Consider the following 13,161-nt stretch of genomic DNA (forward strand, 5'->3'; position numbering starts at 1 on the left):
AGTATTCATTGCTTACTTTTAAAGAGCTATTTTTTAAAGCACTAACTAGAATTCAAATGAACAAAAACCCACTGGATTTTACAGGAGAACATGAGGAAATAAAATCTGTATCTTTATGTTTTTGTGCTTCTTTACATGTCTTTTATTTCTTCAAGTGCTATGTGGTGGTAACCCTGGATGGTAAGGTCCTGATATTGACTTGATAATTTCACTTAACTAAGGGGTCTAAAAATTACAGCACACTGTGAAGATCAAATCCAACTCATACTTTGCCAACCCTTGTTATAATTAATTTTCCTCATTTTATGAAAATATTGAGATTGAAAAAGGTTAGACACTTTGTCTAAAGTCATATAATGAGTTCATGGTAGGAGTCTGTTGTAGTCCAGAGTTCTCTCCACTCTCCCACAGTGCCTCTAATACTTGCTTACATTTGTATAGTACCATATACTTTAGAGATTGTTTATTCAACTTTTTTTAAAAATGACTTTGGATAGTTATGACAAGCATCTGATTTGTGTTGTAATATAATACTCAAGTATACTTGGAACTGTAACAACAAAAATTTTGTTATCTTTATTATTGAAGTATATAGAACTGTTCATGCTAAACTGTTCTTTTACTACCATGCTGTCTACTTTTTATATTTGTTTTTGTCTTCTTTTTTTCTGCTAGAATTTCACTTGTGTTGACAAGCGTATTAGTGTATTTTCTTTTAAATCCCTAAAAACTCTTGTGGTATAGAAACTGGATAACAAGATAGTTGTGTCAAATAAAAAGTTTTGAGTTATATTCTCTCCTTTAAATAAGGCATATGGAATCTATTGCATTCATTTTATGACAACTGTTTTTCCTTCTTAGAGGTCTATATTCTTGACTTTGTACCAGATCCAGATTCAGATCCAGTTGTTTTCCCTCTCCAGTTCATTTTACAGATGAGGAAGCTGAGGCAAACAGGGTTAAGTGATTTGCCCAGGGTCACTCAGTTAATAAGTGTCTGAGGTCAAATTTGAACTCAGGGCTTTCTGATTCTCAATGTGGCATTCTATTTATTCTGCCACTTAGCTGCTATGGTTAGAGCAGGATATCATTAGAGATCATTTCACCACCGAATCTGAGTAGGGAGGTCATTCCACAGTCACCCAGCCAAGTCTATACATAGGATTTCTCATTGTAAGAAATGTGCATAGTGGTCATCTGTTCCAATCTCTTCCTTTTATAGATGAAGAAACTGAGGCCCAGAAAGACTTTGACATGTCCTAGTTACTTGTTATAAGTTGAAATGCTTTCATATTAATCTAGGGTTCTCACTCCAAATCCAGTGCATTTTTCCTTTTACCTTGCTCTATGTAAGGTGATTGGTGCTACTTAAAGTTTGAACTGTAGATTAAATGGAATGTTTTTATAGTTCTGTTCCTGAAGTTTGTTGGACATTGATAAACTAGAATATGTCTAGAGAAGGATATGAATGAGATGAGAGGCTTGAAAACATGCCACATTAGTGATGATTAAAAAAACTGGTTCTATTTAGCTTGAAGAGAAAAGATTTAGGCTAGGACTTGATCATTGTCTTCAGTTATTTTAAGGACTATTAGGTGGAAGAGAGGTTAGAGTTAGTTGATGTGGATCTACAATGTAGAACTAGAATCCATTGGAAGAAGCTATAGGGAGGCAGGTTTTTGACAAAGAACTTTGTAACCGTACTGTTCAAAAACATCCTCTTTGGGGGAAGTTCACTGGCAGTTAAGTTCTCCATGACTAAAGAACTTCAGGCTAAGGTTTAGAAAATTCATATTCTTTGTCAAACATAGGATTATAATAATTTCTAGGATCCCTTCTCTCCAGTATGTTTCTCTGATCATATTTTAATGCTGTCTTTTTTTTTTTTGATAATTTTTAAAGGGGAAAAAATGTATCCATGATTATTTTCTTTAGAGTATTCATTATCAGTTTCCCAGAAGACATTGGACTATTTGCAAAAGCATAGTCTATGCCACATGATTTACTTTTCGGTTACATACTGTTTTATTGTTTACTGTTTCCTATCTATTATAATTTTGACTCCTGAACTAAATATTAAATTTTTTGACATCAGCATACTTCTATAGCCCCTATAGTTCAATTAAAATATTTGTTTGATTTGTTTTGGAATATAAGGAGGAAGAATGATTTTTACATGAAAAATCAATTTTTTTTGTCATTACTTCCAAGATGGGCAAAAACTGAATATCAGAGTTCAGAATGATGAAGTGTACTTCCTTCTCATTTTTGGCCAATGCTCTCCTTTCTTTGCTCTTTTACCAAGAGTCTCATTTTTCTTAGTTAATCTCTGTTTCTTCAAAAACCACATTTTATTTTTTGGAATTGGTTATAAGATTTGGAGATAATTTTGATGTATCTAGGGACCTTCCCTGCATAATTCCTTGTGGTTTAACCCTTAGATATAAATTTGCCCAAAAGCCTTAAAGTGAAATCCATAAATTGTTGAAGGAAGACTAGTTTGTCAGAAGTAGGCTTGAGAGTATAGTAGGGGAAAAGAAAGCTCAGCAGACAGAAATATGCAATTGTACTAGTTAATCCTAGTTGCAAAAAGATGAGGCAAAATATGAAGGTTAACTGGTGGGACTGCAAGCAAATTCAGAAGCTTACTCATGGGTGTTTCTGAGAAGTAGATTATATTCCTTAATCATTAAATATTGGAAGGAATTTTATCTGTAGGACATCTATCTCCCTTATATAAAATGATACTCCTCTCTGTTCCAAGCACTGTTACTATTTAGGAACTGAAGGTAATGTTAATTTTAGTTTATGTTGACAAAGGAGAGAGCTGTTAGTATCTACTGGTGTTTGGAATTAAGTTTATTTTTAATTTCCTTTGGAGATGATGCCCAGCATTTTGATTATGTGACTGAGAGTTCTCATCAGGAGTCACACTGTATTAAATAAAAAGTGTTGAGGAACAATTTTTAAAATGATTTTTAAAAACTTGATATTTCTTCTTGTATAGATTTTCCAGCTGTGAATTGGGTCCTTCAGTTTGATTGTCCAGAGGATGCCAACACCTATATCCATAGAGCGGGCAGAACAGCCAGGTGGGTATTCATCTCATCTTTATCTTTGCTGCTATTTATCAACTTAGAAAATAAAAGCAATCCTGTTGTTTACTCCCCCTTCCTGCATATCCCCAAAAGACCAACCAAGTACCTGCAATTGAACTAAGTGGAGGAAACCAGGTACTATATAGCATTAGACAATCACTAATTTGGCACTAATGAGCACACAGTGCTCATTGCTGAGTTTCGTGGAGTCCATCAATATTAAATAATTCGACTTAATTCAAGGAAATGCTATTCTGATTTAGTGAAAAGTCTAAATGAAAAATATATTCATTTAAAAACATATTGATATGTGAGGAAATTAACAAAATGTAGGTTGAGAGAGGTCTAAGTGTTTCTCCTTTAATGAGTAGCATAAATGATTGGTAATGAACAAAGTGGATACTTATAAAGAGCATTAGGGTGCTTTGAAAAGATTTCATTTAAATTTCATTATTTCAATAGAATTTTAGAACTAAATGGTTTCTTAAAAAGGTATTTTAAACATTCCTTTAGTTTCCAAAACATCTCCCCCATCCCATTTGTTTTCTTTATTATCTTGAATATTCAGATTTTGAGTTTTCCTTGCTTTTGATGAGACAAATTTGAAGCCATCTTCTCTTCTCAGATTTTTGTTTTTATGGCTGGAATGTCATTATTGTTGAGTAATATTTGAATTTTTTTTAGGTTTTTTTTTTACCTGATATGTTTTCAGTAGTTGGAGAAACTTAAAATGTTTTTTTGAGATTAGATTATATTCTGTTATAAAAATTTGTAACACTCCATTTCAATTAGAAATGAGAATGTTGGATATTTCTTTGAATGGATTTCAACTCCCAACTATTTTTTTTTTTTGTTTTGTTTTTGCAAGCCAGTGGAGTTAAGTGACACCTAAGGTCACACAACTACATAATTATTAAGTGTCTGAGCCCAGGTTTGAACCCAAGTACTCTAGACTCCAGGGCTAGTGCTCTATCCACTATGCCACCTAGCAATCCTTGTGCCACTTAGCTACCTCAATTACCAACTACTTTTGTGCAATTTAGGTTCCTTAGTTCATGAATCCCAATATTAACTTTTTAGTTCTCAGTTTCAGATGCAAAATAGAACTTATAATAAAAGGATTTTGCTAAACACCACTAAATTTCCATGGAGAGCCTATTGAAATAATTACAAATAACAAATTACTGAAGTGTGAACTAATTGGGCTTTACTGTGAAGGCATATCCTGCAAAATGTTTGTTTGGCAGTATTTAACAATAAAATCATTGACAAAACCCTAGCAAGAGGTCATGAAACAGTGCTGTATCATCATTTGGCTATCTATCCTTTTTATGGCAATGTTCCAAATAAAAGAGTCAGGCCTGTAATGTCACTTTGTCTAGTGTGTGTGTGGTGGGGAACCAGTTAATAACATTAGGTGAGGTACCCTTTGTTTTTTTTCTTTTTTAAGATTTTATTTATTTTGACTTTTACAGTTTTCCCCCTAATCCTACTTCCCTCCCCCCCCACCTCCCACAGAAGGCAATTTGCCAGTCTTTACATTGTTTCCATGGTATACACTGATCCAAATTGAATATGATGAGAGAGAAATCATGTTCTTAAGGAAGAAACATAAAGCATAAGAGATAGCAAGATCAGACAATATCAGTTTTTTTTCTAAATTAGAGATGATAGTCCTTGGTCTTTGTTCAAAATCCACAGTTCTTTCTCTGGATACAGATGATATTCTCCATCGCAGACAGCCCCGAAATTGTCCCTGATTATTGCACTGATGGAATGGGCAAGGTTGGTCATCGCCCCTATGTTGCTGTTAGAGTGTACAGTGTTTTTCTGGTTCTGCTCATCTCACTCAGCATCAGTTCAGCTTCCCTGAATTCCCATCCCTCCTGGTTTCTAATAGAACAATAGTGTTCCATGACATACATATACCACCTTGCTGAGCCCTTGCCCAATTGAAGGATATTTACTTGATTTCCAATTCTTTGCCACCACAAACAGGGCTGCTATGAATATTTTTGGTACAAGTGATGTTTTTACCCTTTTTCATCATCTCTTCAGGCTATAGACCCAGTAGTGGTATTGCTGGATCAAAGTGTATGCACATTTTTGTTGCCCTTTGGATGTAGTTCCAGACTGGTCTCCAGAAAGATTGGATGAGTTCATAGCTCCACCAACAATGTAATAGTGTCCCAGATTTCCCACAACCCTTCCCACAATGATCATTATCTTTTCTGGTCATATTTGTCCTAATAAAATTTAAATATGAGGGTATATAGATAGTAAATTTTAGAGAAAGAAAACTTGTTTGGTTGCTTCAGAGATATGAAGAAAGATTTCCATCTAACTAAATGGGGTAATTGGTTATATAGAATGTAATTGAACATCATCTGATGAATCAATAGAATCTATCAAGGGAACATGGACACATATTCAGGTGTGCAAAAATGAGATGCCCAGAGTTTTACTAATTTTTCTGACTGGCTAGAATTTTAAAATAGCAGAACACTCCACTGTCATTTATTTTTTCTCATTTTTTAAAGGAAAAATTAGTTTTCTTTGAATAATATCTCTCCTCTTTGTCTAGTGTTTCACTCACTTCTCTCACCCTAGGAGTTTTTGAGTCTTCCACTCACTAATTTCTTCCTCATTTGAATTCAGTTTCTGTGAGTCCCAAGACATCATCCATACAATTATACTATTTTTACCTACTTCACAGTCCTTTGGTGATGGGCAAGTGATAAAGCTGCAGGTGTGGATACACTGGGAACTGTATTTACAATATTGCACTCAGGCAACCCAGGCTATAGAGTTGTCTCTTCATTGGAGTGAAGTAGCATGGATTTGATCTATGTATTTGATCTGTCTTTTTTTTTTTTAAGAGTTACATTGATCACCTCCTGGTATGAGGAAGACACTAGAAAGGGGGCCTCTAAAAGTTCTCTTACTTCACCTAACCCTAACCTGATTACTTTGGGAAATGGGGATAAAATACAAAAATATGAACAGAAACTTTTCCTAAGATGACTTCCCTCATAATTGGCATAGGGGGTGATGAAATCCAGTATACTTGAAAGATGAACAACTTTTGTTTTGAGAGAACTCAGCAGGTATTGCATCCAAATATCAGCTCTGAGTGAAACAAGGTTGGCAAATGTTCCTACCATGAAAATCCTAGTGAGGTCAAAGAAATTTTATCTGGACATCCTCATCATTAGTGTGCCAAAAAAAGAGGGCAGTGTTTAATGTCATCAGAAGTAAAGCACATGCAAAACTTAGAGAGATGTAGAATTCTTACTCAGTAAGAGGCAAATGTAATGCTGTTTTACACTGATAGTAACAATCCAAAGCAATTTTATGATTCCCTGAAGCTGTTTGTGGGCCAAAGAGCTATGGTATATCTCACATATTTAGCACTGATGGTGTCACGTTGATTGATGATAAGGACGTGATCTTGGAGAGATGGATTGAAAACTTCCTAACAATATTAACAGACTGTCAGCGATCAATGCTGAAGCCATTGAACATTTACCTTAGGTTATAGGGGGTGACTGGGAGGGTTCTTTATCAGTTATTGTTGGCTAGATTCTTTCAGAGTTCTTCCTAATTGCCTGATCCTTCGTCTGGAAGCTGTCATCCCTGAGAATCAGTATGGATTTCAGGAAGGGCTGAGGGATGGTTGAGGGAGAAATGCCAGGAATAGAACAGAGGTTTATATACTGTGTTCATAAATCTGACCATGATCTTTGATTCTGTCAGTCATAAGACCTTGTGGAAAATCATGGCAAAATTTGGTTGCCCGGAGGAGTTCTTCAGTGTTATTTATGACAGTTTCACAGTGGCATGGTTGCCTGGGTTCTGGATAATGGACAGTGCTCTTGCACTTTCTCAGTCACCAATGTGCTTGCTCCCAATCTTTTAGCATGATTTTTTTTCAGCAATGTTGTTGGATGCCTTCAATAGGGTAAAAATGGCATCAAGGTCAGTTGCTGCAATGACAGCAAATTATTTTACTTGGAAAACCTACAGATCAAGACTAAAGTGAAGGAAGGGTTGATGAGTAGCTTTTTGTTTGCATATGATTATGCAGTACAGTATATGGATCAATTCTCTGCTGCTTGTACCTAATTTTGACGTGACAATTAAAATAAACAGTGGTTTTCTACTTAGCATATGTGAAACCATGGGCTACAACAAGTGGAGAAATTTTGAAGCTAAGTTCACTTACCTTGGCAGTTTCTGGGGATGTCCCCATCAGTGATGAGGTTAATGATTGAATTGCCAGGGCTAACTCAGTGTTTGGAAGGCTCCAGGAGAGAAGAGTCTGGTTACCAATTGAAGGTCTCTAGAGTCATTGTGCTGACCTCTTTGTATGCTTGAGATTTTAAAAAATTTACTAAGCAGGAATATTAAATGCTTTGTCATTTTCCTCATAAGACATTGATTCCCAAAACACTGGCAATAACAAGCCCCTTGTATTCTGTGCTTTCAGCCACTACGAATATTGTGTTCAGTTGTAGAAATGTTATTTTAAAAGGGACATTGACATATTGTCAGGTGCTCAAAGGAGTGTACAGGAAGAACTTCCTATAGAATAGGCACTGTGCTAAGCACTGAGCTTTCGGTAATAAGCAAAAAATGTATGTCCTCTTGCATTAAGGAATTTAGATTCTAATAGGAGAAGATAGCAGAAGCACAGCCCAGAAAGGAATGAAGCAGGGTCAGTCAACCTAGCCCCAAAATGTAGACCCTGAATGCAGTTTACCACTGGAAAATTGGGCCTTGCATTCAGGAGGACTATTTCAGTGTGACCTGGGAGGTTCCTGAATCAGAAGACAGTGTAGTTGTTTTGGCAAAGTCCACAGAGCCAAAAGCATAAAAAAAAATGAGGAATTTCAAGCTACTTCTGGAACTATTAATCTGTGAACAGTATTTTATCTTTTTTTTTTGTCTTCTCTTATTGAAAGGAACTGTCTTTTATCTTTATATTCCTGGAATCTATCCAATTGTTTTGTGCCTAGTGAGTACTTAATTGCTTGTTGAATTCATGATTGGATATGTTCATCCTAGAGAAAGAAGTCTTGGAAGACACATTGCCTTTATCTGAAGACTGACATTGGCTGAACTAGAAGAGAGTTTAGATTTATTCTGCTTAGCCATGGAGAGAATAGAGCTGTTTGAGTTCAAGTTATAAGGAGACAGGAAACAAATTTCTGTCTCTCTCTATAAGGAACTACTTCTAATACATTAGAGTTTTGTGGAATGGGGTGTTTCATGAGACTAAAACTCTGTTGGTAACTGAATATCTTCTGATCAAAGCTAGGATGACTACTTGTTGGAGAGATTATAAAAGGAATTTGTTGAACTAGGGAATTGGAGTAGCAGATCTTTGAAGTCCTTTCTTGGATTCTCTTCTTTAGGCAAGGTAGCATATAGGTAGAAGAACAGACCTATTTCTTAAGTTTCTTAATTTGGTTAATTCGATGTTCAATGTGTTTTCTATGTCTGGAGAACACACAAAAATCTGCAACCTGTTGCTGTGAAAAGTAATGGCAGAATTGTGGTGTTTGCTTTTGTCTTAAGTCAATCCTTATTAATAATATATCATTTTATAATAATTTTTCATATTTATTTGAAAGTTTCATATTTATTGAAAAGTTACATAGCTAACATTCAGAATTAGTCTTCAACCCCTTAATTCTTTAGCAAAAAAAGTTTTCTCATTTGTACTCAAAGATATTAATAAATTAGAATAATTGGTTTCTATAGGTCATCTCATGGATTTCTGGTTGGTATGTCTGTTCTGCATAAATCCTTCTGCCCATTGTGGTATCCCTACTTATCCTGTAGAAAGACTTAATGGATTTAGTTTTTTCTTTTAGTTAGATGATACTTGTTGTAAGTTCTATTATTCCCACTCACCTTGGTGTTGAGATTCAGAATCACATCTGTGTTAACTTCTCCAAGTGTGAGACATTATCATTTATAATGGGATATTTCTATCAGTTCAATTTAGTGCACCTTTACCGAATTTCTTCTATATGTGAGACCTGCAAGGTGCTATGGAAGAAACAAAGATGAAAAGAACAGTTTCTGTGTTCAAGTACCTTACATTTGGGATGTGAAATGAAAGGTATACAAATGATTGTGATAAGAGCAGATTATAACAAGTATTGTTGGGGGGAAACAAGTGTTTTGGAAGTTAGGGTTGTTCTGGATAAAGCAATTTGAAAACTTTAAAGAATTGCATGAATGTTAATAGTCTTGATGGGGGCATCATCATCATCATCATCATCATCATCATTATCATTTTCCTTTGATTTCATTAGTAGATAGAACTCCTGTTGAGGAAACTGATACAAATTGGTTCCTACTCTGCACTTCTTGATCTTGATGACTTTCCTGTTCCTCTGAGACTTAAGACACTAGCTCAAGCTTCTGCAACTAAAATATGTCAGAAGTACACTTGAACCTGGTGTGTTTTTTTTGTGTCTTCTGACTCTGAGACTGGCTCTAACTACTTGACTGTTTTGTTCTTTCCCCTTTTTCTTCTCTAACATGTTAGTAGAATGTCAACATGCTCTTTCCTTTTTTCCTCCTACCTAGTTTAGATTTATTTATATCTCATGTATAGTTGTCATGCTTAGTGGAAGTGCCCGCTGAACTTTTAACTATATGTGGTTAAAAAGACAAAATAGTTCCCTTCCATGTGCATATTCATTCCTGAATATGGATGGATGTTGTCAGAAAATTTTGGCATGAGGCTAGAGTTCATAAGGGGTCAATTCAAATCCATTCAACCAACATTTATTAAGTATTTATAGCATGTAATAGATACTATAAAGCTGCCAAAATTTTTTGCCTCCCAGAAATGTAATTACAAATCTTTGTATATTGAACTTTATTTTGATGACTGAAGAGATAAAGAGGAGTTGGAACAGAACTTGTATCTAGAGATTGAAGATGTAATTTATAATAAAAAAATGGTAATGCAGTTTCTGATGTGGTCATTAATTTTTAAAGCACGAGTTGTGTTTCATCCTTAATTTATTTAAAATAGTCTGAATTGACTATTTTAGTTGTATATTCATGGGAAAGTGTTTTTTATATATATAGATGTGTGTGTGTGTATATATATATATATATATATATATATGTATATATGTTTAGAGAGAGAGAGAGAGCCTATTCTTTGAAATTTTAATGAAAACCAGCCAAATTGCTGTTAAAAGTTGTCATTAATGAGCTTAAAGATAATTAGAAAGTTTATTGGGCCATGAGAATGCATAATTGAATTGAATAAAGACTAAATTAAAATTTGAAACTAATTAAAATCCTATGTTATGCAGTAATTAAAGCCAGGCTTCTGAATAGTATTTGCTCTTGGAATTGAACTATGATATGTGAATATAAGAATAGGTATACATGAAAACAAAGTCTAAACTCAAGACTTTGTGGAATTTTAGGGGTATTTTAGCATAAGTTTGGGGAATTTCTTTTTTTCTTTTGTATATTTATGTTTTCATAAACTATTTTGTTGTTATTTGTTGATCTGTTTGTTCATTTTTAATTAAAATAAATCTTGAGTACAAAGGGAAGATGGCAATACAGCCAGGATCCTGAATATGGGGAATATAAATAAGACTTACCTTATTTTGTGGTCCTCAAGGACTTTGCATTTATAGGCAAATTAATATAATAAGGGATATATTAATTTCCAAAGATGTCCTATATCTTTGTGATATGATCAAAAGAAGCATGGGAATATCATTTTTCTCCTCTTGCCAATCATCCAATTAGCAGACATTTATTAAGCATCTATCCTGTGCCAAGTTCTAGGCCCTAGTATGCAAAGACAAAACCTAAAACACTTCCTGTTCTCAAGGAAATAAAAAATAGATACAAGGTATTTTTGTGGGGAGTGCAAAAGCAGCTAGAGGGAATTAATCAGCCCCTCATGTAGAAAGAAGATGATGCTTGAACTAAGTCTTGAACAAGTTTGAGAGACTTCAAGATGGGGGGGTGGGGCGGGGAACAGGCTTAAGGCAAAGATCCAGCTATAGATTTGGTGTAGGCATAATCTAAGTTTCTGGCAGAGGTTGGATATATGGGGTGGAAATGATAAGATATGTCAACTAATTGAATATTCTCAGAGTTAGAGTGGAATGTAAAAACGGAAGGAGGGAGAGTGAGGATTTGAGAATGATTAAGGGTTATTAACCTTGTTGAAATCACAGTTAAAATGAAAAATTGTTTCTATTCTCTCACAAGCTTTCACATTCCTTCAAAAAAATAGAGTTTTGCAGAAATAGTTTGCTGTGTCATCTTTGACTCTGTCCCCATTAGGTTTTATATAAATGAGCAAAGGATTTGGAGCTGATTTAATTAATGATACCTTAAGATACAGTCTCTAACTTCAAACTATTTCTTTAATAAGGCCTATAATTTTAGAAAATGATGAAACCAATTCCCTGTTATCTTTTGGAAATGACTAAGTGAAATTAAGAAAGCCTATCTTAAAAGTAGTCTTATTTTTATTTTTTGTGGGGATGGAGAATTGAATATGAATAGATTTTTAGGGTTTTATGGGTAACAAAGAAAAACATTATTGTAGTTATTCTTTGGCAATTTTGTAGTCTATCTATCCAGTGCCTAGTGTGAGAGATTGATTCCCTTTCAGCAAACAGAATATGATTGATTCCACTAGGGGACAGCAAAAGTTCAACTTTATCATTTCAGAATTAATGACAAATGTTTAGGCCTCAAGAGGCAAGCATATTAAGATTGAAAATACTTTGAAATTTGGAATGTGATAGCTGATGTGAAAAGTTCACAGTTTTCTTGTGAAGAAAATCATGACTGGAAACATTTAACAAGTGTTTTATGGAATAGATACTGAAAGGATAACTTAATAGCAACTTGAGTTTACTGGTAAATTGGAGTAATAAAAATTGAGACAGTTGCTATGAATATTGTTATTGAAGGTCACTAGGAAGTAACGTCTGCTAGAGAAAATTCTTTTTATTTTTAAATTCTTTTAACTGGGATGAACTTTAAAAAATCTTTTCTTCTGTTATCTTAACCTGAAGAGGTATCAGCCAGAGCATTATCAAGACCTATTTCCTATCAGTTAGGCCATAGGGTAGAAAAGTTCTGGTAAATGTAAGTGAGAGGGATATCTTGCATAGTATACTGCCTGTCATAATAAACATAATTGTGAAACTTTCACCACCAATCACTAGGTTGATCATTGTGGTCTTCCATGATACCAAAGGACTAGTATTGGCAGTGGTGATAGTCTGGATACTTGGGGTAATTGGGGTAGTCCAGATAGTGGGGGGATAGTGGTGGTGGTAGTAGCAGAATTAGTAGTGGCTGCTCAACTGTTCACCAGGGCTTACTTTCCTCCAAGAACAAAGGAAGAGATTTTGCTATCACTTGCTCTCAGTTTTAAACCTTAAGAGGGGAAAAATCAGGCCTTTAGTTAATACTAAAGTGAATTCAGAATCAAACATGGGGACAGTAGAGCATGTAACTATGGTAATTGAAGCCCTGGTTTTAGTAGGGGTGATTTTTAGAAAGATATGGATTCTCTAGAAATCATATCAAGCTGCCTACCATTGTCAGAAGAGGGGAAGGGAACAAGGGAGGAAGAAAAATGTGGAACTCAAAACCTTGTAAAAAAGATCTTAATATAGGGAAAAAATAAAAAAAATCTTATTAAAACAAAATAAAAGGGGGTGGCTAGGTGGCACAGTGGATAAAGCACCGGCCCTGGAATGAGGAGTACCTGGGTTCAAATCCGGTCTTAGACACTTAATAATTACCTAGCTGTGCCTTGTACAAGCCACTTAACCCCATTTGCCTTGCAAAAAAAAAAAACCTAAAAAAAATGAAGAACACAACTTATCTGTATACATGTTGTATCACTCTAGCAGAATATATACTTCTTGATTATCATCCCCTACTGTTCCTTAAGAAACTGTATTTTTTCCTCGGCTAAGGATTTTTTAAGCTAGGAAGTACCCAGGAAACGTCTTATTCCCATTATCTTTTCCATTTTGTT

General features: G+C 34.8%; 1 protein-coding gene across 1 annotated transcript in view; it reads left to right on the forward strand.

The window, feature by feature from the left end:
* Positions 1-13,161, forward strand: part of DDX10 (DEAD-box helicase 10) — a 325,417-nt gene that overhangs the window by 29,403 nt on the left and 282,853 nt on the right. The window contains exon 9 of the mRNA XM_074216635.1: positions 3,008-3,092. Within this exon, the coding sequence (XP_074072736.1) occupies positions 3,008-3,092 (85 nt within the window). The remainder of the gene's footprint in view (positions 1-3,007; positions 3,093-13,161) is intronic.

Source organism: Macrotis lagotis, chromosome 1 (genome assembly GCF_037893015.1).
Source record: "Macrotis lagotis isolate mMagLag1 chromosome 1, bilby.v1.9.chrom.fasta, whole genome shotgun sequence".
Lineage (NCBI taxonomy): Eukaryota > Metazoa > Chordata > Mammalia > Peramelemorphia > Peramelidae > Macrotis > Macrotis lagotis.